Below are 24086 nucleotides of genomic sequence, written 5' to 3'. Positions count from 1 at the left end.
TATGGGCCCAGGGGATGTGCTCAGGCCCCAATAAGGTGGCGCTCAGCCTGTCCCCTGGGGCCCTGCGACCCTGCTGCATGATAGATCTGCTACCACACCCGGGCGTCCCTGAGCCCTGCATGCAAACAAACTCTCCAGAGCCACAGGCAGAACCACCGACCAGGGAATGTACCTTTGAATGCCTCCAGCAGGTGCTTCCCCATGTACCAGCAGGCAGTTTCGAAATTGGGAAATTGGGTTAGGCTGCCCAGTTTCAACCTCCTCTCCACTTCATATGCTCTGGAAGCCACAGCAAAGAACTATTCAGTGCCTTAGGCCCTGAGAAGACAACACTAAAGGAAGGTGAATCCACAGCAGAGCAGAGGCCACACCGTGGCCATCAAGGCCACACCTAGGCCATGCCTGCTCAGGCCTCCCTGCTGGGGCCTCTGCGGCAAAACAGACAGAGGACCACACTGGGATGAGCATTTCACATGAGGGTGAGCCTTGTGGGCTGAAACTTCTAGAGCTCTGGGTCAGTGATCAAGGAGAGGCAGCAGGACTTTTTAGTTGACCCCAAGCCCACCACAGAAGTTGTCCACGACTAGGCACCTCAGGGGCCCTAGTGAGATCATGGCCCATTCCCTCCTTCCTGCCCCTCCCCCAGAGGCCCAGCTCAGCAAACTGTCATGCCCAGAGTCACCCATCAGTAGGACCCGGCCAGGACACAGAAGAGGGAGCATCATGCCGGTGGGGGGGGGGACCCTGCCCAAGAAGAGGGAGCATCATGCTGGTGGGGGGGGACCCTGCCCAGTGGAGCCCGGGGGCCAAGGGCAGCCCTACCTCATCTGCATCTCCACGCTCAGGCTGTGGAGGAAATGTCCCGCGAAGGCCAGGCAGTCCACAGGCGTGAGCGTGGCATAAATCCAGCCTAGGGAGACAGGGATGGGGCCACCTCTTCACAGCCTTCTCACGCCAGGCTCCTGGCAGCTACCTGGTCTGGCTTGAGCCATTCGCCATGCCCCTACCCATCCTGGAAGGTGCTCTGGCCCTGTCATGAATGGGTGGCCCTCCCAGAAGGAAAGACTGTGTCGGAGCTGGCCCGGTCTGTCCACTCCAGCCCGGCATGGTTCGGACAGGGAAGCTGAGGCCCAGGAGTCAAGGGGACCTACTCAGACCCACCCCAAGGTATGGCTGCCAGCAGGCCTGATCTCCACCTGCGGGGCCGGAGAGAGGCAGGCAGGGCTGCCACACCTCCTGGGAGAGTTCAGTTTGTCTCTACAGCATCCTCAGAGATGGAACCTGGACCAGACTTGGGGAAATAACTGTGACTGTAGGAAGGAGGGTGGGGCTAGAGCAGGAGGGACGCTGAGGCACATCAATCAATGGAGATGTGGGGGCCTCCTTACACAGCAGTGAGAAAATCTGATTGACTACCCACTGGGCGACACCCAAGGGACTCTTAACCCTTCACCCCTAAAGTGTGATGACGGTGTAATTACATTATTTTTAAAAGGAAACCTTACATAGGGACATATTTAGGGGTGAAGTAACATGACATCTATAAAGGGCCTTTATCTGCTCACATCATGGTTCCTCCTCTTGCTTATGCTTAAAACATGGAGATGAGCAAACACCAGCTCTACAGCATGGCAAGGCTCTCAGAGATGGGCTCTTGGGGCCCCATGCGATTCCATGCACCTGGCCTCCCTGAGCACAACTGGGCCCACAGAGCAGGCCCCAAGGAAAGGAAGCAGACAGCCAGGATGTGACCTCCCCTGGCAGTCATCAGCAGTGGGGGCGCAACACAGGGACAAGGCACTTACCTGAGGGGATGAAGAGTGTCTGGCCCTGCTTGAGGGTGCATTTGTAGCACTTGTCCACCTGGTCGGCAAAGAACATTTCGCTGTGGTTTGAGGCTGACTGCCAGCGCTCGTACAGGGAGATGTTGGCCGAAGCTGGCTTGATGAGATAGAAGATCTTCTCCCCCTGCCAACAAGAGGCCATTGGCAGAGCCTGTCATATGCTGGAGATGCTGGGGGTGGGCAGAGCCCACCATGTCCTGGGGATGCTGAGGTGGGGGACAGAGCCTACTGTGTCCTGGGGATGGGTCCTGGCTTCAACACCATCCTGCCCAGGCCCTGAAATTGGGGCCACGCGTGCTTTGCAATTCAGAAGTCTGCGTGTTAGGAAGATTCCAGGCATAGGAGCCTCTAGCATGTTCTGGGCAACCCCCGCCACTCCGCACACATCTCCACAGCACCATGGATGCCGTCCGTGCCAAGGGAAACAAAGTTGTGACCTGCTGTCTGATGAGTTACAGGGAAGTTCTGCTCTGGGGGAGGCTTGGGTCCCATCTGGAGACGAAAGGAGGGCCTGGCTGCCAGCCCCAGCCCAGCCCTGCACTTGGACTAGGGAGGTGGAAATGTCCTCACTTGGGGCAGACGGGCTGAGGGCAGGGGTGCTCGGGGGGGCAGAACTTGCTCAGGGCCTCAAAGAGCCAACATCAGAAGCTGCGCTGCCCACCCTATCCTGGGCTCCAGCAGGTCTGGGGAGACTTGGGGCCGGGTGGTGTGTCCAAGGCTTAGGGACTCCCTTTCTGTTGGTCTTCACAACTCCCTTTTCCCCCAGCATCCCCATCTGTCCCCAGCCAGCAGCCCCCCAGCTCTCTCTGCCACTCAGATGCCACTGCACTTTGCTCCCTGGGCCCCGGCCCACCCCCAGCCTCCCAATGGAGCATAACTCCTCATCCTCCCCTCTTCCAGGAAGTCCTCCCAGCACTACTCTCCTTTCCTTGGACAGGAGCACTTGGTCACCACTCCAGTGGGCTGCTCCCCCAACCCCCATGCCCCTCGAGGGCCCAACATCTGTGTCACTTCTATGGAGAAACATCTTGTCTCTCATTCCACCCGATGCTGGCCACTGGTAGGGCCTGCAAGGACTACCGTGGTCCTGCAGTCTGACAATGCCTGGGCGAAAGCAGGTGGTGCCCCTGAGGCCCGTGCAGGACCCATGTGGGGAGCAGAGGCCAGCACTCACCTTGAGCACATGGTACCAGGCAGAGGCACCCCCAGAGTCAATGTGGAAGTCAGTGTAGCTGTCCTTCACACAGATCAGGCAGTACTTGGTCACCTTGGGCTTGGCCAGCAATGCGTCATCAGGCCAGTAGTTTTCTACCCAGGACAGTTTCTTCACTATGTCAGGTGGCTCCACGAAGCTGGACATTCTGGGGGCAGGGACAGAAAGGGCAGTCAGCAGTGACAAGAAGTGTCGCCACATTCTGGGCAGGGCAGGAAAGGGGCTCTGGGTGCACGTCCCACAGCTATTTCTCCACCTCCAGCTACATGACACTGCTCCCATTCTACAGATGAGCAAACTGAGATTCAGAGAGGGCAGAAGGAGCCCAGCTGCTGGGCGTGGCCATGGCAGGCATCTAACACTGGGCTCTCCATCCAAAGACAGGCACAGAGAAGGCCTGAGAATCGTCTACCCCAGGGACAACTTCCATCCTGGAGAATTGCAGAGGCTTTTCAGGTGCGCTTATGTTAGTGCCACTGGGCACAATGGGCCCCAAGAGTAAACATCTTTGCTCATGCACAGCCCAGGAGCTTCCTGGCATCACCTACGGAAAAGCCACTGTCCCCCAGAGCACACAACAGGGTGCCTGCAACTCCTTGCTGTGGGACCACGTCAGACCCCATAACTTATCCCCAGGGAAGATATGAAAAGGCAAAGGCAGCCTTTGATTCGATTAAATGTCACCGTTCTGGACAGGATGCACAATACATCAAAACATCCAGCTCAGCAGCACCTGTGCAATGAGGTGACATTTCACTCAAGCCAAGACTGGGGTCTCAGTGTTCTTGCTGCCTCGGGCACAGTCCTCCAACCAAGACTGTGCCTACCCCAACAAGATGGTCACAAATCATAGGCCAGGCCACCCTGACCTCAACAGCCTCACAGGGCCTTCCTCTTTAAATTTCCAGCATAGGAGTTCCTGTTGTGGCTCAGCGGTGACGAACCCAACTAGTATCCATGAGGACACGGGTTCAATCCCTTGCCTCAGTGGGTTAAGGATCCAGCATTGCCATGAGCTGTGGTGTAGACTGCATACGCATCTCGGATCCTGCGTTGCTGTGGCTGTGGTGTAAGCTGGCAGCTACAGCTCTGATTGGACCCCTAGCTTGGGAACTTGCATATGCTGCAGATGTGGCCCTAAAAAGAACCCCCCCACACACAAAAAAAATCTCCAGCATATTTCAAAGCAATATCCCTCTCCATCCCTCATGCCCTGACCCCACTCACCTGGTGTCAGAGAACTCAAGGTTGGTAAGGTTAAGAACTCGCTTGCGGTTGGTGCTGTAGTAATAGTCCACGAACTCCTTCAGTTTCATCTTGCAGTCCTTCTGCTTGGTGACATCCGTCACGTCCACACTGCGCTCTGGACCTGGGGAGGCAGTGGGGGAGGGGGAGTGTACCCAAGGAAGATGGTTGGCCTCCCAGGAGGTTGGAGGCCCAGACATGCAGAGGAGATGTTGACTTGCCCTCAGAAAGTCACTGAGAGGAGGCTGAATGCTGAGGCTTTAGGCACCAACATCGGACCCTCCCCCACCTGAGGACCTCCTGGTGCAGTGGCAGGTAGGGGCACAGTCACAAGACTCAGCTAAGGTGACCAGATTAGCAAATAAAAAAACAAGACACCAGGTAAACTTAAACTTCAGATAAACAATGAACAAAGATGTTTTTAGCATAAATATGCCCCAAATAATGTGTGGGACATTCTTAACTTTAAAATTTTTTTATTTTTTATTATTATTTTTTTAAATCTTTTTAGGACCACACCATGCATATGGAGGTTCCCAGGCTAGGGGTCCAATTGGAGATGTAGCCGCTGGCCTACGCCACAGCCCCAGCAACACAGGATCCGAGCCCCATCTGCAACCTACACCACAGCTCACGGCAACCCCAGATCCTTAACCCACTGAGCAAGGCCAGGGATCCAACCTGCATCCTCATGGATGCTAGGCAGATTTGTTTCCGCTGAGCCACTACAGGAACTCCTAAAAATTTTTTAATCAAAACTACTCTCACATTTCTAGGGCACCGATTCATTATTCTGAAAACTGATAAATGAAAAGAAAAATTTCTATCCTGTTTTCTACAGTTGGTGAGGAAAAGTCAGGATAAAAATTGCTGATGGCAGAAACAGAGTTCTAAATAACCAAGTAACTAGTGAGAGAGGGATCTTTAGAGAAGACTCACAATAGAGGGAGAGGGAAGGACAGAATTGGCAAACTCTCCCTTTTCGACCATGCTCATTGGCTGCTCAGACAATGAGCTGAAAAGCTGATGGAGGTTTCCGTGGACAGATGAGGCTGGACTGTCCTGACCACTGGAAAAAAAAGTGGGTGGAAGCACCCTACCCAGAAGAAGTCCTGCCAACATTGTGAATGCAGATCTAAGCAAGTATCTAACCACCTGCCATAGGAACTACTGAGGACAGGAGAACATGCTAAATGACACCACAGGGGTGCTGTCAGCCAGTTTGTCAATGTGAGCTTTTCTCAAATACCAAATATGAAAGCTTCTTCAAGACTAACAACCCCATTTCTCCCACAAACCAAGGGAATGGAAAGGGGGTGGGGCTGTTACAGAAGAGACTGACAGACATAAAACTCAAATGCAGTATGGGAGTCTTTTTTGGATACTGATTCAAACAGCCACATGGAAAAAGGTGTTTCTGAGGCAACTGGGGAGAATTTAGGTGGGTCTTGAAAGATTTTAAGGAATTACTGTCAGTGTCATGGGCTGCAAGAATGGAACTATGATTATGTTTTTGAAAAAACATCTCTTAGTTCTATGTACTGGAATCATCATATGTGAAATGATGTATGAATGAGAGATGTGCTTTCAAATACTTGGGGTAGAAGGAAATGGATGGGGACACAGGAAAATAGCCAAGAGCTGGTGGGTTTTGTGACCAGTACACAATGCATGGAGCTTCACTCCTTACTTTCTCATGGAGTGTGTGTATGTGTGTCTGTGTGTCTGTGTGTGTGACTGTGTGTGTGTGAGAGAGAGAGAGAGAAAAGTTGCACAAGGAAAAAACCAACAGGAGAAAGAAAAGCACTTATAACAGAAACCTCTAGACCATCTCCTCCCAGTGTGGTAAGCTGCTTCACACTCCTGCAGGCACAGCTGGGGAGACCTGGCCCCACCCTTTGCAGCTGGCTGAGCCAGGGGCCTGGAGGCAGAGCTGTGAGCAGAATGACATCAGCCCCTATGCAGAAAGGGCTTAGAAAATGCCTGGCACCTGGGAGGCACTCACTAGCTATCAGCTGTTATTACAAGCACAGGGCAGAAACAGCCCCAGAGAGTGGCCATTGCCAGCCTGGAAAAGTGAGTCCATTTGCCTTCCCTGCCACAAGTTGGTCAGCCTCCAGCCGCCCCTGGTGGGCTTCGGCTCCAGGAGAGGGATGCCCCGGGTTCTCTGGAAAGCCACTGGCTTCTTGTGTGGCTCGTACAGAAGATCTCATTGAATTCCCATCCCTGTTACCCCCCACCACCTCCCACCCTGACTCACAGGCTTTACAGATGCAGAGGGTCAAGAGTTCAGTGATGGCACAACTTGACTTAGGGCTGGGCCCTCAGTACCTGGGCCCTCTCCAGCGTGGCCAGAGCTGGCTTGGGCGTGGGCCTTTTCAGGGTCTTTCCCCCTCCCCCACCCAGGCATCCCTGTGAACACCCCAAGCCCCATTGCCAGGGCCTCAGAGCCAGAGCCATGTAGCCACCAGCCAAGGACACTGCAGGGGCATGCTGGCCTCTCTGTGCCAGAAGATGCCCTGGCACACACAAGCACTTCCCTCCACCCAGAGGTGTCCTGAGGGTGTCCACAGTGCTGGGAGCTCCCAGGGGACACAGGACAGGGATGTCAGTAGCATCAGCTAGGACGCAGAGGGATCCAAAAGAGGAGGCAGTCCTGGGGCCATGAGAAGGTAAGTCCAGGCAAACAAAGAGAAGACAGCCCCCAGGGTGTCCCCAGGAGAAGCTGAGGAGGACACGGCATGAACCTCAGGAGCCTACACAGCCAGGGCCCTCCCCGGCCTGGCAAAGTCAAGGGGTCCCCATGCAGCCTCCATTTTGCAGGCAGAGTAACAGAGGGTAAGGGGCCTGGGTCATACATCATTTGGTGGAACATGGGGTCTCACTGTAAGAAGGGCACACACAACGGAGCATGGAGACTCAAGGTCACACCAGCTCCCATGGCTACAGGACACAGTCAGGTCCTAGGCAGCACATATAGGGACTTCCGGTTCAGGTCACCAGGCCCTGGAAACCCATGACACACAGGAAGGAAAGAGCACTTACCCACATAGTTCTCAACGTCACTGACATAGAAGGTGGGGGCTGGGACCGCCAGGCCAAGTCCATCTTTCTTGGGGACAAGGATGGGCTCGGTGAAGCCATGCTCTTCCATGTAGCCCAGTGTGAGCTGGCTGCCCGGCACTCGGGCCACCACGTCTTCTGCACTGTGGGGAAACGCAAGGCAGAGGTCACACTGAGCCCAGGTCCCAGCCTCCATGAGAAGCCCAGACAGGACCTGAGGGCTGGAGACATGGGCCTGAGGAGTTCTGGCCACACACTGCCCACAACCCCAGGAGGAGGACCTGCACAGTGCCACGGTTCAGGGTCACGGGGCAGCCACAGCATAGACAAGGCCACACACACTTGTCGCAGACAGGAACCTTGAGGTCCTGGAGGTCCAGGTGCCTTCCCAGGGCCATGGTGAGTGGAAAATTGGGACACACTGTAGCCATCCCTCTTACTGTGGCAGAGGGAGGCTCAAGAGGTGGGAGCAAGATCCCTCCCCTCCTCCCTTGCTCTCCACTAGCCCCCCACTCAATAACATTCCTCATGAGTGCTCAGCCATCACACCCCACACAGGGGTCGGTCCAGGGCCTAAGGAGAGAGTGGATAGAGATAAATCCCTTTGCAGGGAGAACCCAATGACTGGACAAGCCAAGCAAAGGACCCAGGGATCGGCTGGGCAGCTGTGGTCCACACAGCCTTCCCGCCTCCCCGTGTGCTGGATGCTGCCCTGGATGCAGGGACCTTGGGGGCCAGCTGGAACAGCCCCTGTGTGGTGACACTGGAGAGGGCTGCTCATCAGCTGAGCATGCGAGGCCATTAACCCACAGCTGAGAGCAGTGCTGTGGCTGAGACATCAGGGAACAAGGTCACCCTGGGCCTGTCGGAGCCTGGGGCAGGAGGGTGAGAGGGCAGGGCTCCGAGGAGAAGGAACAGGCCACGAAGGCCTTCAGGGAAGAAGACGGCAAGAACGAGGAATGAGAAGGACCTGGGCAGCTGGGAGCCGAGGGGTGGGGAGGCCTAGTGCCCAAGTGCCAGATTGCCTCATGCCAGAGCACAGGGGAGCCAGCGAACAGCTTGAGAGGGCAGCAGTCATCAGAGGTTCACCTCGCTGCTCCTCAGATGGACAGTGAGCCAGGGTGGGCCAGGTTGACCATGCTGGAGGCTCAGCGTGCAGAAGGTGGCGGTGAGGGAGATGGTGGACCCAGGAGATCAGACAAGGTGGGGACGAGGGCAGGCAGAGGTACCTGGCTGAGGGAATGGCCCGGGCACCAAAGGGCGAGGGCCACTGACCAGGGCCGGGACACAGGCAGGGATGGGAGTGGGGCAGATCCAGAGCTGGTAGGGACCCGTTTGGTGGGATGTACCAGTTAGACAGACAGGTCAAGTGGCCTAGGGACAAGCTACGAGGCCAGGTCAACAGCCGGTGGGAGCCAGAGCAGTTGGGGAGGGCATTCTGCAGATGGAAGACAGGCAGCAGAGCACGGAGTCATGGTCTCCATGGAGGACAGGACTCAAGGAGAGAGGGCCGCACCACAGCTGCATGTTGACAAGAGTCTGTTAAGGTGGGGACTCAAGAGGGCGCCTTGGGTCTGACCCCCTTGGTGACAAAGTATTAGGGATAAACCAGAAGGAGTGAGCGGAGTGTGAGGAAGAAGAAGGCAAGCTGTAGGCAAGCACCATGAAACGCTCTGGGAGCATCAGGGTAGTGCCAAGTCTGCCGTGCGAGCCTCAAGGCGCCAGTGAATCCCCGATACACTGGATTCCCAAGCTCCTGTCTCACTGGAGAGAATTCCAGATTCACACAACACCCACAGACTGGATCTGGAATTGCAACACACACAAGGACCCAGCCAAAGGCAAACACAAAACCCTCCTGCAGGGACCTGTCACAGCCCAGGGCAGACTGGCTGCCACAGGAAACGATGTCCTCTAGAGTCCGCCTCACAGAAGGACGTGAACTATCTGCCCAGAAAAGTAGATCCCAAGAACCGAGGACAATAGGATAACTGAAGAGGGATTTTAAAATAAATACATGCAATGCATTCAAAGGGAGGATGCAAGGATAAGGCGGAGAACAGAGAAGAAGGGAACAGGCAGGCGGAAGAGGAAGAGGCTGCCTCCAGCCCACCTGGGAAAGGTCCGACTCCGCAACTCCTTGATAAATAGCTGGCTGCCGTTCTGCACGGGCTTCACGTCAGGTGTCTGTCCTGGGCTGTGTTTGTGCCAGGTCCGCTTCTTCTTCACTGTGGGAGAGACAGGAGGCAGGCTGTCACCCGCAGCCCCTCCCCACGTCTCCAAGAACATGGCTGTGAAGCCCACAAGACTCAAACCCCCTCAGAGGCTAAGAACTTGGGGTTCCCTGGCCCCGGCCCACCCCTGCCTCTCAGAACCCCGTGATGTCACATGTCAGAAGCCCCCAAACTTCCCATCCTTGGGTCAAAGTCCCCAGCTCACCCCACACCTCCCAACCTGCTGGCTCAGTCGATGGCAGCCAAGAGCTGGGGCCTCCCAGGACCCCTCTCCACTCAGCTCTCAGTCTGCTGAAAACTCATCAGAAGCACCTCCTGAGAAGGTCCCACCAATGTTGCTACTCAGGACACCCCCCCCCCACCGTCCTGGCCTCGCCTCCTATTCATCCTCAAATAGTGCAGACCCTCTCCCTCCCTTTCAGCCCCCAATTCACAAGCAGGGCAGGCCAGTGCCACCTGCTATGCCCTCTGCCCCTCCCATGCCTGCCCACCACCTCCTGCCCCTCCCTCAGGCTAGCCAGTTGTCACGCCTGCTCCCAGGGCACGGGCACACACACCTTGGCCTTTTTACACATGAGCATGCACACCTGCCCCAGTGGGCTGTGACACACGTGTGCACATTAGGGGCACGTATAAGCACAAACGTGCACATACACGCACACTAACATACACCCCTTCTGGTCTTCAAGCCCTCAAAGGGCAGGAAGCTATTTCCTTGATGTCCTTGTCCCCATTCAGGGCAGCCCAGGTAACTTGGTGAGTGAAGATGGGTATCTCTGGGGGCTGCAGACAGAGGGAGAGCCAGCGGCGCTCTCAAGGTGCCTGTCATTCAAGGATGAGGATGGGGCAGGGTCCGCAGTCCTCTTGCATCTCAATGGTTGCGGGGATGAAGGGAGCTGACAACTGCCCCCGAGCAAGACCTCCTAAAGGGGAAGGCATTGGGAAGCTGGTGGCTGAGATGACCTCTGTTCCAAACTGCCACCCCTTCCTGTCTCATCAAGTCATAGCTCCTTGAGACTCTCCTACAGCAGGTGATGTTTACATCATGCCTGGTCTCCAAGACCAAGGTGTGAGTCAAGGTGATGGAAATCTGGCAGAATCCTGCAAAGGGCAGGCTGGAGCTGAGCTTCTTGTGGCAGCTCTAGGTATAGACAGATTCAAAGGGCTTGGGGTCATGTGCCCAAACCTTTCTTGCTCAACTGTCTTGTAGGCAAGTTACTTGGCATCTCTGGGCCTCATCGTTAATGCTGGGCCTGGCTTCCCGGGCTCCCTGTGAGATGTCATAAGTGAACAGCACTTGGTAGCCCACTGCCCTTCAGGGCTCTGCCAGGCCCCACTTCACAAGCTGAGGGACCCTTCTTACAGCAAGGCTGGCTGGGCCACAGGGGCTTGCTCTCTGGGCTCAGTGTCCACCCCTGACCCTCGGGCTCTCGCCCAAATGTCCCACCGTGCCTGGCCTGGCCCAACACAGAGTGGGCACAGTGGGACATTTGTGAATGGATGTTTCCCCATTGCCACACTGGCTCCACAGTCCAGCCTTTGGTACCCAACAAAGCCAGGCAATGCCAGAGGAAACTCTCCACTGCCCTCCTGCTACCCCATCTCAGGCACGTTCTTCCAGAAATTTGCAAGCACTTGCCAAGCGGCTCAGCTCTGTACAGAAGTCACTGAAGCCTGGGGGTAACCCCTGCTTCATAAAGGGCCCAGCTGGCTTGGTCGGGGAGGGGGTACCTCTGGCCAAGGCCAGGCCTTGGGGGAGGGGGAAACCCCCTCAACAAAATATCACCTTCGTTTCTGTTGGACATGTAGCTGCTGCATGTGTCCAAATCTCTCTGTGCTGGGCACGCGGGGCGGGGGGTCAGGGGGCTGCAGAACAAGTGACCTTGGGCCATCCCAGGAGCACAGGGCTTTAGAGTTTGCATGGTGCTTCGCCCTGTCCCAGGAAAGGCCTGAGTAGAGAGAGGTCGCTGTGTATGTGTCCACTGGGGGGGTGGAGTGGAACTTGGCAAGTCTGTCCACGTGAAGCGGGGGCCCCGCCTGCCCCCAGTGGGAGGTAAAGCTGACTCTCAAGCAGGCAGGTGGGGGGGAATCCCACCTATCAGGGGACCCAACAATTTCAGAGATTTGAGGAGGGGATGGAAAGGGAGGCCTGGGATACACCCTGGCAGCCGTGCCACAATCCTGCTGGGGAGACCTGTCGATAGAGACAGGCAGTCCCAGGCAGTGCAGGCAGCGGCGGGGAGGAGAAGGGAGGTGCTTTGGAGGGGACCACGCATGGGTCCCTCAAGGCCTGCAGGATGTGGGTGTCCCCCATCTTCTCCAGCTCTATGTCATCTACCACATGGGGCCATCCACCATCTAGGCCCCAGGATGCCCTGCAGGCTCCTGTATCAGCCTCACCTCATCCCAGAAGGACAGGGGTCCTCAGGGCAGCCCCACCTGGAGGAAAAAGACTGAAGCCAGAGCCTTCCTGCCCCTTGAAAGGGCCACAGATGCACAAGAAGGCAGACCACTCAGCGTGGAATGCCCTACACTAGAGGCCACACAAGGAAATTGAGACTGGGAAGGAACATGCAGCCCCGGGACAGCAGATGTACAGGGGAGCACTGGACAACAGAAGGAAACAGCACCTCCACTGCCTGCCCAGACTGGGTCTGAGAAGCACCCACTGACCAGGGCCAGAGGCAGGCCTGGGCCCTCACGAGGGACCAGGCGGCTCCCAGCACCATGTGGAGAGGCTGGAACACACCTGATGCTGTGGCTGGAGTGTGTATGTTGGGACAACAGCCAGAGCTGAGGCTGTGAGGCAGAGTCTGAGCTCCACCAGGCTCCCCGAAGCCCCCTGCAACCCCAGCTAGTGGGCGCCTTCCCTCCCCAGGGTCCATAAACCCCTGAACCCAGAGGCTGAGCCTTCTCCTGCCTACAGTGGCGCAAGACACCCTCTGACAAGGCGCACTGGAGATGGCAGGAAGCTGGTGGGGGCTCAGTGGGCCCCCCTAGGGTACAGAGGCCACAGATGTCCCTGAGGCATTTGGCACCAGAGCCTGGCCCACCCTCCTAAGCGTGGCTCACCCACCCGAAGGGTAGGACAGCTATACTCGCCTCGGGGAAGAAGGAAGGAAGAAGTTAGTAAGTAAGTTTTTAAGCAGTCACAGAGCTAGAGGCAACACTAGATTCAGAACCATGTTACGGGCCATGTCACCTGCTTCCCGTGAGCCTTCGTGTCAGTAAGGTTACATTGGAGGGTCCCCCCAGGGACCCCAAGTCCCACTTCAAACCTGTGAATTGGGTAAACCTGTGCACCTGAGAGTCACAGACCAAAATTAGTCCAAAGGACAGGAGACGACAACACAAAGGGAATGCTATGGTCTCAAAAAGACAAGGGAGAGCTAGAGGGATGTGGCCTCTGGTGGCTCCAACTGGGAGCCCTGCCCCCATCCTATCTTGGTGCTCCATCCCCCCCACTCCATCCTGTCCTTGTCCTCTCCCCGCTGTGCCCACCACAAATCCCACCCAGGCCAGAGCAAGGAAGGCCCACAGGCTTGGGTGGCCCCCGGGGGCACAGGCTCATCAAGAGGCCTCACTGTGGAAGGTGAGACCAGAGTAGGGATGCGGCAAAAACCAGCCAGTGTGTCCCAGACAGGCTCTGGTTGGGGCACAGACACATGTCAAATGAATAGTGATGGGCAGTCTGGGAGGGCTCACTGGAGAAAGCTGCTAGAACCTGTGCCTTTGTCCATGATGGGCACAAGGCCCTCTGTAACAACAAGGAATGTCTGATCCACAGAACTTATAAAGCACACATGAATGTGCATGTATGTGTGCACACAGAGCCAGGGAGGGACCGTCCAGTCCTGCCAGGCTGTGGTCCCACACTGCCTGCCAGTCTAAAACAGCGCTCACAGGGCCAGCCCTGCCCCCCACCCTCCCTAAGCAGCCCCCAGGGCAGCATCTCCTCAGGACACTTGGCTCCATTGGGGGGATAGGGGTCCCCTGGCTCCAGCCCCCATCTGCTTTGGCCCCACCCCCAGGGCCACAAAAGGTATAGCTCACGGGTCCACACTCTGTTCACCCCTCCTAGGCCCTGAGCTTTCCTAGAGGCTCATGAGGGGCTGTAAATGCAGGTGAAGCCGTGGGGTGATGATCATGCTCCTGTATCTGCCGTAAAGCAGTCCCCATAAGGATCGGGTAAATCAGGGCAGATATGCCGTGAGTACAGCGCTGCTGACTCCCGGGGGGTACAAGGGTAAGTTAGGAACCTTCGTGCCTGGAAAGCTTAGAAGCCACCAGCCTTCTCCTCTTCACTTCTCATGCATTTGGCAGCACTTTTCCACATGCCCACAATGTGCCAAAGGGCAGGGTACAAGCACAAATGAATACAGCCCCCATGGTCACTCAGGGATGACAGGGCACAGGCCAGGCACAGAGAGAGCCCCAAGAAAGGTTAAAGGAGAGGTAAGACCCCTTCACCCAGCCTCCCAAGGGACTGGGCTGCAGTGGCCAAAGCTCCACTGGCTGGTCTCGACCCACAGAACAGGGGTGCTGGGCTGGGCTTCCACCCTGTGCCAGCATCCTCCCTCTAAGTCTGCTGGATCCACAACTTGCCCCTAAAGGGCCGCAGGGATCCAGCCTCTGCAGATCATGGCACTTCCCCCACATTGGCACGCCTTGGAACTTGCCTCCCAGCCATGACATGGGCCCCTTGGAGCCACCTTGCATGGGCCTGTGCCCTAGGGAGCCCTCACAGGCCCCCCATACCCCCAAAGGACCAGATGGAAGGGGAGGGGATAAGGTCCCTGAGAAAGGAAATCACCTCAGATGCCCTGCAGGAGGAAAGGAGCGCAGATCCCCAATAATGCGATGTGCGTTCCCAGACCCCGGTGTAGAGGTGGGGAGCTGGGCAGAGCTGGGCAGGGCTCCACTGGGCAGCCCCTTGGACATCTCCCAGCCTATGTCCCTATCTCAGGTCACCTGGTCACTGCAGATGCCGCAGTTTGCGACCCCTGTCCAGCCAGCCGTTTAAGGTTGACGGGCTCTCTACACAGGCCAAGAGGGGCCTCAGCTGTATCTGCAGGCAGGAGATGATCAGAAGGGGCCAAACGTGAGGCAGAAGGTGGTCCCCGGGCACCAAGGTCCCCTGGCTACAGTGACCCAAGGTGGTTCACTCCAGAAGGCTGAGGTCTGCTTAGGGATGCGGTCAAGGCCAAGCAAAGCCCCTGTCCCCATGGTCAAATCCAAAGGGCAACAGCATGGTACTATACTTACAGGTGGACTTCCCGTGAGTTTTCTCGCAGTTCGGGCAGTGGTATATGTCGATATCTGGGGCCTCCTCCTCCTCCACTCCAACACAGCTGAAACAGGAGACACAGACATCACCAGTGGCCAGAAACTCCTCAAGTGTTTCCCTCGAAAAGTTGTGCAGCACCCCCTGCTCACCATTCAGAATGTAGCTGGGGTGAAGCTGGGGACAGTGGCCCACGGGGATGGGATGAGGGCCTTGAAATGGGGGGGGGGGGAGGTCAAGGAAGGCCTCACCATGTGTGACCAGGAGAGGCAGACGGAAATGGCCATCCTTCAGGCCCGCCTCCATGAGGGCCATCACTGCCCTGTCACCACAGAGCCCAGGGAAGCTGAGGGAGAGATGTCTCAGAGACAAGACACCCCCATCACTTCACCATAGGCAGTCTGCAGCCTTGTGCAGGACCCCTCTGGGCCCCATGAGGGGACTGCTGCTAATCACCTTCCCCAAGGAGCTGAACCAAGGTGTTGGGACAAATGCACTCAAAAGAGTACAGCTGAACCCCTACCTCACACCATATACAAAAAAATTAGCTGAAAATAGATTAGCAACCTAAATATAAGAGTTAAAAACTATAACTCTCTTAGAAGAAAACACAGGAGTGAATCTTCATGAGCCTGGATTTGGGCATGGATTCCTAGATATGATACCCAAAGTTATAAGCAATAAAAGGAAAAAAGATAACTTGGACATCATCAAAATTTAAAACTTTTCTGCATTAAAGGACACCATCAAGAAAGTGAAAAGACACTGTACAGAATGAGAGAAAATATTTGCAAATCATATACCTGATAAGGGTCAATTATCCAGAATGTGTAAAGAAATTTACAACTCAACCACCAAAAGACAAATCAACTTAAGACTCTCAAAGGATAGAATAGACATTTCTCCAAAGACAAAATAGCCAACAAGCTCATAAAAAGATGCTCAACAGCCTTAGTCATCTGGATGCCACTGAAATGTAAACTGAAACCATGAGATACCACCACACACTCACTAGGATGGTTATACTTTTAAAGAGAGAGGGGAAAAAAGGAAAAGAGGAAGAGTTGGCGAGGATATGGAGAAGTTAGAACACTCTCACATCACCGGTGGAAATGTAAAACAGTGAAGTTTCTATTTAAAACAGAATGGCAGTTCCTTCAAAAATTACACATAAAATTATCACATGACCGAGCAATTCCACTCTGAAGTCTAGACCCCAGTTTCCCAAACACTTCCTTGTACACAAATGTTCACAGCAGCATTTGTCACAATAACCAAAAGATGGAAACAATCCAACTGATGTCTGTCAGCTGATGACTGGAGAAACAAATGGTGATGCCTCCATGCAACGGAGTAGTATTCAGCCTTAAAAAAGGAATGAAGTGCTGACGCACATGGCAACACGGATGATCCTCAACATATCACGCTGAGTGAAGGAAACCAGACATAAAAGACCACATATTTGATTCCATTTATATGATGTACAATAGGTACATGCAGCGAGACAGAGGCCAACTGGTGGCGCCAAAGGGTCGGGGAAGAAGGGACTAAGAAGCGACTCTCATGCACACAAGGTTTCCTTTTGGGGTGATAATGTTATCACTAGACAGAAGCAATGGTTGCAAGATACTGTGAATGTATTAAATGCCACTGAATTGTTCATTTTAAAATAGTTAACTTTAGGAGTTCCCGTCATGGCGCAGTGATTAACGAATCTGACTGGGAACCATGAGGTTGCAGGTTCGATCCCTGCCCTTGCTCAGTGGGTTAACGATCTGGCGTTGCGGTGAGCTGTGGTGTGGGTCGCAGATGCGGCTCGGATCCTGCGTTGCTGTGGCTCTGGCGTAGGCCGGCGACTACGGCTCCAAATAGACCCCTAGCCTGGGAACCTCCATGTGCTGCGGGAGCCGCCCAAGAAATGACAAAAAAATAAAAATAAAAAAAATAAAATAGTTAATTTTATATCGTGTGTATTTATTTCAATAAAAAAGAAAAAGAACCTGATCCTGTAAGAGTGACACCATCCTGTCATCACTAAGGCTGGCCGAGTGCTCACTCTCTGTCTGGCAGCATCAAGAACTCTAAATACATTTTTTCCTTTTTTTTAATTTTAATTCTTTTTATGGCCATTTCCATGGCACATGAAAGTTCCCAGGTGAAGGGTTGAATTAGACCTGCAGCCGCAGGCCTACGTCACAGCCACAGCAACACCAGACCCAAGTCACATTTGCAACCTATACTGCAGCTTGTAGCAACACCAGATCCTTAACTCACTGAGGGGGGCCAGGGATTAAACTGGCATTCTCATGGAGACAATGTTGAGTCCTTACCTGCTAAGCCACAACATAAACTCCACTAAATGCATTTTTTTTTCAACATTGGGGTAATTATCACTAGCCCTATTGTACAATGAGGAAACAGAGGCACAAGAGATGGGATGTCTGCCCCACCCAAAGGCCACCTCACCGACCAGAGGTACAGTCCTCCCCTCACTCTTGAACACTGCCCCAGGATGGGTACTCAGCAGGCAAGACCAACTGCAGTCCACCAAGGCTCCAGGGCCCCTGGACAGGACACAGCCCTGGGAATAGAGGCAGAAGCCCAGAAAGACCTTGGCAAGTGTTTTCGAAAATATAAAGTTTACTCTTCATTTCAAATCATAAACGGTAATAAGGTGCAAGCAGTCTTAAAAGTCAGATGTAAAAGACAAAGCCAGCAAAATCAGAACATGAGGAGCTGCTGCTGTGGAGCAGGGGATTAAGAACCCGACTGCAGCAGCTCAGGTTGCTGCAGAGGTGCGGATTCGATCCCTGGCCCAGTGCAGTAGGTTAAAGGATCCAGCATTTCCACAGCTATGGGGTAGGTCTCAGCTGCCTGCGGCCTGGCCCCGGGAATTTCCATATGCCATGGGTGTGGCCATTAAAAAAAAAAATCAGCACATGAGGACGAATTTTTTCTCTCAATGCAAAGTAACTTTCTAAACAATCAAACAAAAAATGGAAAGGAACCCCCTGATGGATTGCAACAGTGCTCCAGACCAGGAAAACAAACTTAAAGGTGCAAACTGTGAAAAGTATGCACAGCAAAGTGTTTCTCCCTTTGTGCACTAAGGGCATCTGTCCAGCAGAGCAGGGCAGAGCCAAGAACAGAAGAGGCACACGTGCCTACTGTGTGGAAGATGCCTCACTTCATGCACCACCCTCGAAAGCCAAAGCTAAAATCACAGTACTTCTCACTCTCATCCGACAAAGTAACCAAAACCAAACACATTCAACTGATAGCACTCCACGTTGTCAAAGGTACAGCGAGGATGGTAACCACATCCAGATCACCACTGGTCTATCTCCACCACCCCCAAGCATGGGGCACTCCCTGAAGGCCATGGCAGCAGAGGCCAGTTCTCTCTATCCATGAAGAGGAAGAGCTGACTCACTGGAGCCCTCCCCCAGGGCTAGCCCACCTGGCCAGACCCTGTGCTGCTCCCTTTCAGCCCTTCCCTGCCTTCTAGAGTCAGGCCACAGCCCTGAGCCAACCATCCTCAGTTTTCTCATCCATAAAGTGGGCTTATGATGTCAATGATCACACCAGGGTGAAGACAGCTGAGACCCAACAAATGCAGACCTGGGTCCATGGTGAGCCCCCATCGCCCATACCCATCAGGAGCCACAGGCTGAGAGATAGGCAGAGCCCTGCAACTGTTCGGGTTTGGCCCTGTCCAGAAACTGGACCAGAATTCACATCCCATGTCCACACCTGGAGTCCTGTGAAAATGAATACACAGAGACATCATTTAGAATGAGGTCTAGGAGTTTCCATTGTGGCTCAGCAGAAATGAATCCAACTAGTATCCATGAGGACTCAGGTTGTATCCCTGGCCTTGTTCAGTGCGTTAAGGATCCACCATTACTGTAAGCTGTGGTGTATGTCACAGACAAGACTTGCATCTGGTGTTGCTGTGGCTGTGGTATAGACTGACAGCTACAGCCCTAATTCGACCCTTAGCCCAGGAACTTCCATATGCAGCAGGTGCAGCCCTAAAAAAAGGCAAAAAAAAAAAAAAAAAAACCACATAAAATGGGGTCTGAAAGCCAGAAGGGAAAGCTCTTACATCCTACTGCTACAATTGTAGACCCACAGTGAAAGAATACATTCGTACCTCCAACAAGAAGAAAATTACTACTTTACTACCTGGAAGGAGGAAGAATTTTCCCTGGCCCAGCAACAGCCCAGCCAATGAGATACTGCCACACTCAGCCAATGAAAAGCCACTATACCTCGAATTCTCAGTTTCCTCCAAAGGACTCTTGGTTTATAAAAGCCCCTTCCAACCCTCCCTCTCCTCTATAAAAGAACCTTCCTCTCCTTTGTTCTCTGGACTTTCCTGCAGTTCGCCGGAGACTGTGTGTGTCAAATTGGAATCCTCTGCTGTGCTTGAATAAACCCATTTTGCAGGTGAAATAGCTGGCTGTGTTATTGTTTTAGGTCAGCAATGCACATTGCATGCCCACACTCTATGTTCACACCGAGCAGAAGCTCTAGGCTGTCTTCTCCCTGGCAGCTCCAAGAGCACACAAACGTTGATCTCCTCCGATGAGGCCATGGGCACCTGCAGCCCATCGCAGATCCCAGGGGCCCCAGGACAGACGGGGAGGGCTGCAGCAGGTTTCTTTTTTCTTTTCTTTTTAGGGCCACATCTGTAGCAAACAGAAGTACCCAGGCTAGGGGTCAAATCACAGCTATAGCAACACTGAATCTGAGCCAACCTCCGCTGCAGCTCACAGCAACACCAGATTCTTAACCCGCTGAGCGAGGCCAGGGATCGAACCTGCATCCTCATGGATACTAGTCGGGTTCTTAACCTGCTGAGCCACATCGGGAACTTCTACAGCAGGTTCTGCTTCAAGGCCTCCATGCGCCAGCACAAGCAGGAGATCTGAGGTCAGATGACTCAGTGACAGAGGCTCAAGCCCTTTCACAGGCAAGGAGTCAGGTGCATCCTCAAAAGCCCAAGGAGCTTTTCCAACTGAGGCTCTGAGGGAGCAGAGGGGACCACCTGCACCCAAAGGCCTCACGGGGGCTGAGTTCCAGGTCAAGAAAAAGGAAGAAAACTAATGTACCTTAAAATTCAACACCCCCCCAGTTCCTCAGGCCCACTTACCCGGACAGGTCCCCCAAATATCACCTGCAGGTCCCATATATCCTGGAAGCCTCATTACCTCTGGAAGGCCCTTGGCAGGGGCCCATGTGACAGATGGGGAAGCTGAAACAGCTCGCTTGCCATCCCAACATTAAGGCTTTCTGAGTACTTCTAAGAACTTATTTGGGAAACTATCAAAACATCTGAGACGAGAACAAAAGCTACAGGAAAGTCAAGCATCTTCCGTGCCCTAAAGCCAGGAGCAAAGACACTGATGTTCTGATGGAGACTGTCACATAGCCCACACGCACCTGGTACAATGACCTGGGTGTGCCTGATCAACGCCCTCCAGGGTTAGCACAGAAAGGCAGGAGCTGTGTGATGGCGGCTGCTAGAATGATGAATCATTATAAATAAAGAAGAGGCACACACTTCACATGAACAACACCAACCCCACGTCACTCTCAGCAAATACAGCAGGCAAGTGGTAAGAAAGCATCAGTTTGAAGAAAATCCCAAAAGTGCACATGCCTGCAAGGTGGCCTTCTACATGCATGGCCTCTATAGGAACCCTGCCAGGGTCCACCTGAACCCAAGCAGCCAAACTTTACTGATTTCTTTGGGGACCACTGCTGGCTCAGAACAAGAGCTGAGCACCCAAGGACTGCCCCAGACAGACACAGGAGGCTCAGCACGCCCAGCCCACTAGTCCCCCCGCATCTACAGCAAGGTGCCCAAGGACGTCGCCTGTCCCCTGCCCCCTGCCCTGTGTGGGACTGCAGAGGACCCAGGAGCCAGGGAGGAGGCTGAGGATGGTCCTTGCAGCACCGGGCCCCAGACTCAGGGGCTTCACAAGGGAAGGCAGGCATCACCTTCCAGGAAGCAGACACTAGAATCAGCTGCACACTCCAGGCCCAAGTGGCGGTTCCAAGTCACCTGCCAATGGTCCGGGGGTAAAAGAGGACGAGGGGCAACTGTTGCAAGCCGGGCCCTGGACATGGGTGGGCCCAACTGTACCTGTGTCCCCAAGGTCACCACATCTTCCCAAGGCAGCCCCAGATGAAGTCTGGGAGGGGCACACTGCAGTGTCCGGGTGCAGGCAGGAGGGTCAGAGAGGGGGAGAAGGTAGCAGGGAGAGCGGACACAGGTGACTCTGGGCAGGGGAAAAAGACCAGGAGCTGGGACAGGTGTTGTGGGGGAACCCTACACAGTCTTCAGAGGCTGGATGGGGACAAAAGTCACCCAGGATATCAGTTCTAAAGTAGAACTGCAACTTCAACAGCTCTGACACTTGAGCAAAAAGTCAGCCAGACAATTGGAGCATTTATCCTTTTTAACTCTGAGGCGAGCAGAAGCCACCAGCACACCTTCCCAAGGAGGGATGCTTCAGAGGCCAGATGCAGCTCGCACAGTCCCAGTGCCTAGGGAGGAAAGCCATGGCCACGCGGGTGGTGGGCAGCAGGCAGAGGCACCAGCTGCCAGAGCCACCAAGACATCAACGTGTACCTGCTGAGCCCCCTCTCCCTCCCCAGGTCACCAGCATCCAGGTCCCCAGGCCTCTAGGAGAAGGTTCAGATGAGTGACATCTCCACCCCCTCACAGACCTCCCAGGGCACAGGGATGGCTCTGCCCAGGTGACTGAGGGAGAGCAGAGGAAGAGCGTGGCACAAGGACAGAAGCCAGACCTAGGCCTCACAGTGTAAAGAAGACCTGTAAACCACCTGCCTGTCCCAATGCAGAATGCTCTGGGTGACCAGGATACTGCTAAGCTAATTTAAATATATAAATAGGAGTTCCCGTCGTGGCGCAGTGGTTAACGAATCCGACTAGGAACCATGAGGTTGCGGGTTCGGTCCCTGCCCTTGCTCAGTGGGTTAACGATCCGGCGTTGCCGTGAGCTGTGGTGTAGGTTGCAGACGCGGCTCGGATCCTGCGTTGCAGTGGCTCTGGCGTAGGCCGGTGGCTACAGCTCCGATTCAACCCCTAGCCTGGGAACCTCCATATGCCGCCAGAGCGGCTCAGGAAATAGCAACAACAACAACAACAACAAAAGACAAAAAAGACAAAAATAAATAAATAAATAAATATATATATATATATAAATAAACAAACAAACAAATAAATAAATAAAAATAAAAAGAATGGGGTAGGGAGTTCCCCTTGTGGCTCAGCGAAAACAAACCTGACTAGTATCCATGAGGATGCGGGTTCAATCCCTGGCCTCACGCAGTGGGTTAAGGATCTGGCATTGCTGTGAGCTGTGGTATAGGTTGCAGACATGGCTCAGATCTGGCGTTGCTGTGATTGTGGCATAGGCTGTGTCAGCTGTGGCTCTGATTCGACCCCAAGCTTGGGACCTTCCAAATGCTGCAGGTGTGTATGTGTAGATCTTTACATCCTGACATGGAAAGATATGCACGGTAATTGTAAACTGAAAAATCCTAGGTACTAGGTGAATGTTTATGGTATATAATTTCTTTTTTTTTTTATTTTATTTTCCCACTGTACAGCAAGGGGGTCAGGTTATCCTTAGATGTATACATTGCAATTACAGTTTTTTCCCCCACCCTTTCTTCTGTTGCAACATGAGTATCTAGACATAGTTCTCAATGCTTACTCAGCAGGATCTCCTTGTAAATCTATTCTAGGTTGTGTCTGATAAGCCCAAGCTCCTGATCCCTCCCACTCCCTCCCCCTCCCATCAGGCAACCACAAGTCTTTTCTCCAAGTCCATGATTTTCTTTTCTGAGGAGATGTTCATTTGTGCTGGCTATTAGATTCCAGTTATAAGTGATATCATATGGTATCTGTCTTTGTCTTTCTGGCTCATTTCACTCAGTATGAGATTCTCTAGTTCCATCCATGTTGCTGCAAATGGCATTATGTCATCCTTTTTTATGGCTGAGTAGTATTCCATTGTGTATATATGGTATATAATTTCTTTTGGTGGAAAACCCCAATCAAAATTATAGGTGCATATGAATGTGGGGTGCATGAGTGTACACGAGCATGCGTATGCAAGTGTGTGTACACTCCTGCATGTGTGCGCTGCACGTGTGTGTGTGAAATATATGTGTACCTGTGTGTTCCTGTCCATGTACTCCTTCAGGCCACCCCACTCTCCTTGCCACTGAGGGGCTGGGTGGTAGCAACACGATGGTCACAGCTGCATTTTCAGTGGCTCACAACCCAAGCTGGTGGAGACTGCCTTCATCTGAGCAACCTGTGACTCCTGTATGCCACAAAGTCAATGCCAAACAAGGTTAAAGCTCATGTGGTGCCCAGAGGCCAGTAAGCAGAAAGACAACAGAATTTTCAAAGGCAGAGGTGAGTGGAGGATAAGACACCAAAGAGGATGACCAAGAAAAAGGGAACAGTGGGGCAGGAGGCTGCAGATTTCAGACACTTGCAAAGGCAGCAAAATCACATCAGAATTGTTAAAACAGCCATCCACCCTCTGGGAAGGCCTGATCCCAAAGAGGCCTGGGTGCCCTGTTCTTTTTGCAAAATTCGAATCTGCCCCCCTGGAGCTGCTTTGGTTGTGAGACCCTAGGGGCAAGGGGACTGAGACAGGAAGGACTCTTCTGAGGTCATCCCATGGGAATCCCTGCTCCACTCTCCAGTGGGGTAACTTCTGGCAGAACTTTCTAGAATCCCAGCCCCAAAAGTGCAGGGTCCGACCTTGTGGTGATGGCCCTGCCAGAGGAACGTCCCAGGGCACAGGCTCCCAGCCTGGCCTGGGCACCCCAGCACACTACCCTGCTCAGCCTGTGAGAATCAAAGCTGGAATTTTCTCATGAATCCGCAATTAGATTGCATTGTGTTTTGTTTTTTTTTTTTTTTCCCTATCGTGTTGTCAAGAATGTTGATTTTACGTAAACCACAACTTCTGTAACCCTGTTTTGACATTTTTTTAAGCTAGGGGAGGAGCCTCAAAAAAAAGGAAGTGGGCAGTTCCCGTTGTGGCTCAGTGGAAATGAACCCGACTAGTATCCATGAGGATGCAGATTCGATCCCCAGCCCCACTCAGTGAGTTAAGGCTCTGGCGTTGCCTCAAGCTGTGGTG

General features: G+C 53.6%; 1 protein-coding gene across 3 annotated transcripts in view; it reads right to left on the bottom strand.

Moving 5' to 3' along the window:
- The window catches only part of PHF2 (PHD finger protein 2), a 90205-nt gene that overhangs the window by 19650 nt on the left and 46469 nt on the right, over window positions 1-24086 (bottom strand). For all 3 annotated transcript variants that reach the window (XM_021088181.1, XM_021088180.1, XM_021088179.1), the window contains exons 2-9: window positions 14865-14950; window positions 9479-9593; window positions 7348-7508; window positions 4285-4426; window positions 3019-3205; window positions 1806-1968; window positions 823-910; window positions 173-279 (exon numbers count right to left, since the gene is read on the bottom strand). In XM_021088181.1, coding sequence (XP_020943840.1) covers window positions 173-279; window positions 823-910; window positions 1806-1968; window positions 3019-3205; window positions 4285-4426; window positions 7348-7508; window positions 9479-9593; window positions 14865-14950 — 1049 coding nt within the window. The remainder of the gene's footprint in view (window positions 1-172; window positions 280-822; window positions 911-1805; window positions 1969-3018; window positions 3206-4284; window positions 4427-7347; window positions 7509-9478; window positions 9594-14864; window positions 14951-24086) is intronic.

This window comes from Sus scrofa, chromosome 3, assembly GCF_000003025.6.
Source record: "Sus scrofa isolate TJ Tabasco breed Duroc chromosome 3, Sscrofa11.1, whole genome shotgun sequence".
NCBI lineage: Eukaryota > Metazoa > Chordata > Mammalia > Artiodactyla > Suidae > Sus > Sus scrofa.
The sequence above is the reverse complement of the archived record's forward strand: the minus strand, read 5'-3'. Positions and strand labels throughout refer to the sequence as shown.